Here is a 6,133-nt window from a genome sequence, read left to right as displayed (position 1 = left end):
AACGTGGTTAAACAGGGGGTCGGGCGGTAGCGCAGCAGGTTAAGCGCATGTGGCACAAAGCGCAAGGACCCGCGTAAGGATCCCAGTTCGAGCCCCCGCTCCCCACCTGCAGGGGAGTCGCTTCACAAGTGGTGAAGCAGGTCTGCAGGTGTCTATCTTTCTCTCCCCCTCTCTGTCTTCCTCTCCTCTCTCCATTTCTCTCTGTCCTATCCAACAACGAACAAAATCAATAATAACCACAACAAGGCTACAACAACAAGGGCAACAAAAGGGGGAAAAAATGGCCTCTAGGAGCAGTGGATTTATGGTGCAGGCACTGAGCCCCAGCAATAACCCTGGAGGCAAAAAAAAAAAAAAAAGGTGGTTAAAGAGTGAAGAGAGACATGAGGAGATCTGGTACACTGTTGTTTGGTTAGTTACTTGCATGTGTTTATCTGGTGAAAATACATTAAACTATGCATTAATTATCTTCTGTGTGTGGACTTAAGGAAATTTTTCTTTTTCGTTTAAAAAGGGATCTACTGGGGGTTGTCAGGTAGCACACATGGTGTGAAGCACAAGGACCAGCACAAGGATCCCGGTTCCAGCCCCCGGCTCCCCACCTGCAAGGGGGTTGCTTCACAAGTGGTGAAGCAGGTCTGCAGGTGTCTGTCTTTTTCTCCTTCTCTCTGTCTTCCCCTCCTCTTTCCATCTCTCTCTGTCCTATCCAACAACAACAATACAACAAAGGGCAACAAAATGGGAAAAAATGTCCTCCAGGAACAGTGGATTCTTAGTGCAGGCACCAAGCCCCAGCAGTAACTCTGGAGCCAAAAAAAAAGGGGTGGTGGTATTTACTGAATTATTTTTAAGAAAGACAGAGGGGGACCCCAGGACACTACTTAGCTCAGGTGGTGCTAAGGATTGAATATAAGACCTCTGAAACCTGAGGCATGCAAATTCTGTGAACTTATACTTCAAGCTCTCCCCCCAGCCATTACCCTTTCTTTCTTTTTTTTTTTATTAGTGATCTAATTGCTTTGCAAAAAAATCAGAAAATTTCAGGGCTGTGATTTCACATCCACACATGGTGTTGTGAGTCACCACGTGCTCTACCAGAGCCCTGTGTCCCGCCTGGCACAACCACCATAATTGTCACAGAGTCCAAGAGACGGGGTGGTTTAGAACTTTTTGGGCCAAGTTCATTTGTTTTAGTTTTCTATATTCCACCAATGAGTGAAATCGTGTAGTTACTAGTTTTACTTATTTGGTTTAGCAGAATCCCCGCCAGTTCCGTCCATTTTGTTCCCAATAGCTGAGTCTCATCTCTTTTGATTGCAGAGTAGTGTTCCATTGGACATAGATCCCACATCTTTACACAGTCATCTGCCACTCAACAGCCCCACATTTGTCTTAATACCACATTTCCTCAGAATCAGTTAAACCTTTTCAGATATGACCCGGTCCAGATGTTCTCTGGCTTGAGTAATAAATTCCATGGCTTCTTCTAATTCTGCAGCTCCAAGGGAATAACCAATAGTGGACTTCACTATATGTGCAGAAGTTCCTGGAAAAAAAATGTATCAAGGATTTCCAGAATTGATCCTACACATACTAGATTTATTCTTTTTTTTTCCCATAATTTCACCATAATTCCTACATCTTTATGCAGAGTGCTCAATGTAATAATGATTGTGGAATATCTGTCATATTCCCAGTACTGTCCAGTGTTTGGAGATATATAAAATAATTAAGCTATGAGTCTGTTGTCAAGAAACTCACAAATGTAATCCATCCTATAACTTTTCTCATACAGTTACTATGCCCCAGTCACTGGTTGGGACATTAGGAACATACAAATGAATAAGATATATCTCTTGCTCTTAGAGCTAAGAGTATAATGGGGAGATGATTATTATTCAAAGGAAAATAATGATTCTGGGTAGTATTATGTGAAGACACATTTGCTGTCTTTTGGATGGTGATGTGCAGGGGATGAGAGAGAATAAGGCAAAAAAAAAAAAGCAACAGTAAAAGTTACATGCTATAGCATTATCTCACATAAATAAATATTAAGTGAATAAAATATATAACAGTGGAATTACAGCCTCTGTGGTAAAGCTATCTGGATAGAAACTGATATTGAAAACACATTCAAGATTTTGAGAAGCTGAATGTGAGTAAAAATGTAATAATAGTTCGGAGGAATTCAGTGATAGCTCACCTGGTAGAGTACATAGCTTCCTGCACACAAACACTCTGGGTTTGAGCCCTGGGTCCCTGTGGGAGCACTATAGATGGCGCCAGGGAACCTCATGAATGGCAGGGCAGTCTTGTAGTGTCTCTCTTCTTTCTGTATCTTTTCTTTCCTGTCTCCCTCCAAAGAAACAAAGACTAAAAACTGTGGGTTCAGGAGGTCATTTGGTTGTATTGTGTATGTACACAGCTCTTGGTTAGTGCAGCATAAAAAATAAATACTAACATTTGGACCAGTTTAAAGAATGAAATAAAGGTTTTCCAGGAAAGGGAGATGGCAAAAAATGAAAGCTTGCAGATGGAACTAGTATAAGAATGAGAATCGACTAGGCTCGGCTTGAATGAAATGATGTTGAGCAATGATGGAAAAGAAAGATAAGTAGAAGCAGCCTTTGAGCAGATTTGAATGCCAACCAGATTAGATGTGAGATGATGGGCAATAGGAAGCCGTCATGGATTGTGGATTATGGAAAAGACCTTTATAAAGTGATAAACCACAAAGATAGCTGAGTACTAGCTGAAGCATGAAATCAGAGAAAACTAGCCTCCGTGAGACTTGTTAGGAGACCTGTAACACCTGCAAAAGGGGCAGTCTATTCCCTATGAGGGAAGTGAGAATTAAAGAAGTCAATGCTGCCATCCTTTTTGATGTATTTCATTCTCACAGGGGTGAGGTGGTATCTCAATGTTGTCTTTATTTGCATTTCTCGGATGATCAGTGACCTGGAGCAAATGTTCATGTGTTTGTTAGCCTTTTGGATTTCTTCTGTAGTGAATATTCTGTTCATATCCACTTCCCTGGGCAGACAACCCCACCAAAATGTCCTGGAGCCTCACTTCCCTGCCTGGGAGTATGGATGGACCTGTCAATGCCCATGTTCAGCGGGGAAGCAATTACAGAAGCCAGACCTTCCACCTTCTGCACCCCATAATGATCCTGGGTCCATACTCCCAGAAGGTTAAAAAATAGGAAAGCTATCGGGGAGAAGATGGGATATGGAGCTCTGGTGGTGAGAATTGTGTGGAGTTGTACCCCTCTTATCCTATGGTTTTGTGTTTCCTTTTTATAAACAAAAAAAATTAAAAAAGAAAAGAAAACAGTGCTCAGTTTTCAAATGAATTTGAACCATTAATGGTTAAGATGGAGACTTCACATTAGTTTGAGATTGTGGGACAGGGTGTTTTTTTTTTGTTTTGTTTTGTTTTGTTTTTGTTTTTTAAAAAAACGCTAATTGGGGCAATTTGGTGGGGGTGGAGAATTAGCTGTACAACATATTTAGAAACTACTGGTTCTTTCAGTGTAGTTTTTATACAATGTTTGTGACCAATCTGAATGTTTTAACAGTTGACCTCTTAATTGATTCATGGGCCAAAGAGGAGTAAGTCAGGAACCTGACTTTTTTCTAGTCACTATGCTAGTTCAGAGTGAAGTGAAAACTGGATACATCTCTAATTACAAGGTTTTACCTGTGTGAGACCTGCATAAGGGCAACACTTGGTCAACTGTCTCCTGGAATCCATGAAATTGTACTACTTTTGCTTCTTCATGTACCCTGGACCTGCATTTATCATGATACTTGTCAATCTGAATTAGAATATTCTGATTAGTTTTCCACTTCCCCAACTGACTGGCTAGCTAGCCCCATCCGAGCAAGGAACATGAACATATCAATCTGTAATTGCTTCTCGCAGATATAAAATTCCATTCATACCATGGTCTCAAGTCTTTTTAGCCTATGGATAAACTGGCATAAAATTTAAAAGAACAGGAAGTGAAATTATGGCCACTGCACAAAACATCCACCAGTTTTGTGATTAATCACACTGAACTGAATGGAGACTTTTTGTAGGAGATCTCCTCCTGACATTAGGAACTGAGACTGAGAGAATGACTGAGCAATGATGAGTAGCAAAAAGAAGTTCCATATGGCATCAAGAGGAGAGAAGGAGCAAACCTCTCACCTCTTTATTTTGAAGGCTAGAGCCTACACTTATGACACTAAGACTCATCCTTAGAGCTGAGGTCACACCTGGAATAGTCATTCCAGGAAGGGTGGGAAGGATGGTGTCTCTGTTTCACTAGAATTAATTAGTTCTTCCAAGTAACCCAGAGCAACCCAAGGACAACGACAAGGTGAGTTCTCTGGCCAGCCCGAGGACATTCCTGATGAAAAGCCATAATGCAGCTACACGTACCTTCATTACTAGACCTCTTTCCCACAGAGGCACAATCTCAGAGGAAGATTCACACTTTAGATCTTACATCCTTCCCCCTAACTTTATCAAACGTGTTCCTGACTTAGGCTGCTACTATCCAAGGTAGCAGCACCATTTTTACCAAAGACTATCCTTATCAACTAACCCACACCTACACATAAATAAAAAATTCTAAACAAAGATAGGATTGGATGTTGTTGTTGTTGTTTTGTTTTGTTTTGTTTTTGCAGAATTGTTTAATATTTTAGCTTAAATGGAATGGCTGATGGAAAATGTGGACAAAGTGACAGACTCAAGAGGAAGCATTTGGGGCAAGCACTACTGTGTCTCTTACACATATGTGTTGGCTGAAGTCCTTCCTTTGATCTTCCAACTTTCTCATAACATTAAAATTTCAGTGACTTCTTTGGGAATATTTGTGGTTGACTGCATCCACTGCAGTTGAAAAACAGAGGCGTCATAATATTTTGGCATAAACTCCATGGAGTTTCTGCTCATGTTTTTGTTTGTTTGTTGTTTGTTTATTTGTTTGTTTGTTTTGCATCAGGAACTTTATAGCATAGTGACTACCAGGACGTCATTGGTTAACCCCCTCAGGATCTCCAGCAAACCTCTTCCAGAGACCCTCTGAGAACATGTTCTAATATCATGTCTGCCTATGGGATTCCCCTGTGTCACTCTGGTGGTTTAGTATTCTCGACAATGACTTATGAAATGAAGTGGATCGGGGGGAAGAACTGGAAGGTAACATCACATTACCTCAAGAGCCACAAGTGTTTCCTTCTTTCATTTTTGCGCCCACAGAGAGAATGCAAACTCTACCTTGATCTCTTGAGATCATCCACTTTCCTACATGTTTACATTGGTCATAGTGTGTTGCTAGATAACCTATTTCATGAATTAGTGAAATCACAGTCAAACTGGAAAAAAATTCATTCGTCACGATACATTAAAAGTTCTGACATCCTGATAGAAGGTGTGTGCTGAAATCCTGACCTACTTGCAAAGAACCTCTCCATGAATTTACTAAAAGTCACTTCTCCCCACAAGCCATTCTCTCACAGAGCATGTATTAACTACTTTGTGTCCAGTTCTAGGATAGTTTTTATTATGTAGAAAGGAAGAAATTAAAGGAAAAGTTCTTCGTCCTGTAATCAAATTAGTGAAGCAAATACAAAGAATAAGCTATCAGACATCCTTAAACTTACTTCTTTGGCAGTAATCATAAGTGAAACAGTTTTTTTTTCTTCTTTTTTGTCTGAATATGGTAGTTTCATTCTTGTAAGATGTTTCACAGGTCATGGTCCTGTGTAACAATGGGTAATTAGCCCTTGGTTCAGAATACACAATTTTAGAGTTTTAAAACTATCTTAAGTGGCTCCTTTCTACTTGCAATTTCAAACTTTCACAAAGTGTACTAAGAATTTCACAAAGGAGCCAGGCAGTGGCACACCTGGTCAAGCACTCACATTACAGTGCACAAGGACCTGGGTTCAAGGGCCAGGTCCCTACCTGCAGGGGTAAGTTTTATGAGTGGTGAAGCAGGGCTGCAGGTGTCTCTATGTCTCCAAATTTCTCTGTCTCTATCCCATAACAAATAAGTAACTTAAAAAAAGAATTTCATAAATGTGTTCTCAGTGAACTGCTTTTTTTCCTGCTATGATGGATTGTTAAAGCAGCA

The 6,133-nt window shown here is 40.4% G+C and overlaps 1 protein-coding gene across 1 annotated transcript in view; it reads right to left on the bottom strand.

Moving 5' to 3' along the window:
* Positions 1 to 4,437, bottom strand: part of IL22 (interleukin 22) — a 9,734-nt gene extending 5,297 nt beyond the window's left edge. Inside the window, exon 1 of the mRNA XM_060193368.1 lies at positions 4,432 to 4,437. Coding sequence (XP_060049351.1) covers positions 4,432 to 4,437 — 6 coding nt within the window. The remainder of the gene's footprint in view (positions 1 to 4,431) is intronic.
* Positions 4,438 to 6,133: the final 1,696 nt, after the last annotated feature.

This window comes from Erinaceus europaeus, chromosome 7, assembly GCF_950295315.1.
Source record: "Erinaceus europaeus chromosome 7, mEriEur2.1, whole genome shotgun sequence".
Taxonomy (NCBI): Eukaryota; Metazoa; Chordata; class Mammalia; order Eulipotyphla; family Erinaceidae; genus Erinaceus; species Erinaceus europaeus.
The sequence above is the reverse complement of the archived record's forward strand: the minus strand, read 5'-3'. Positions and strand labels throughout refer to the sequence as shown.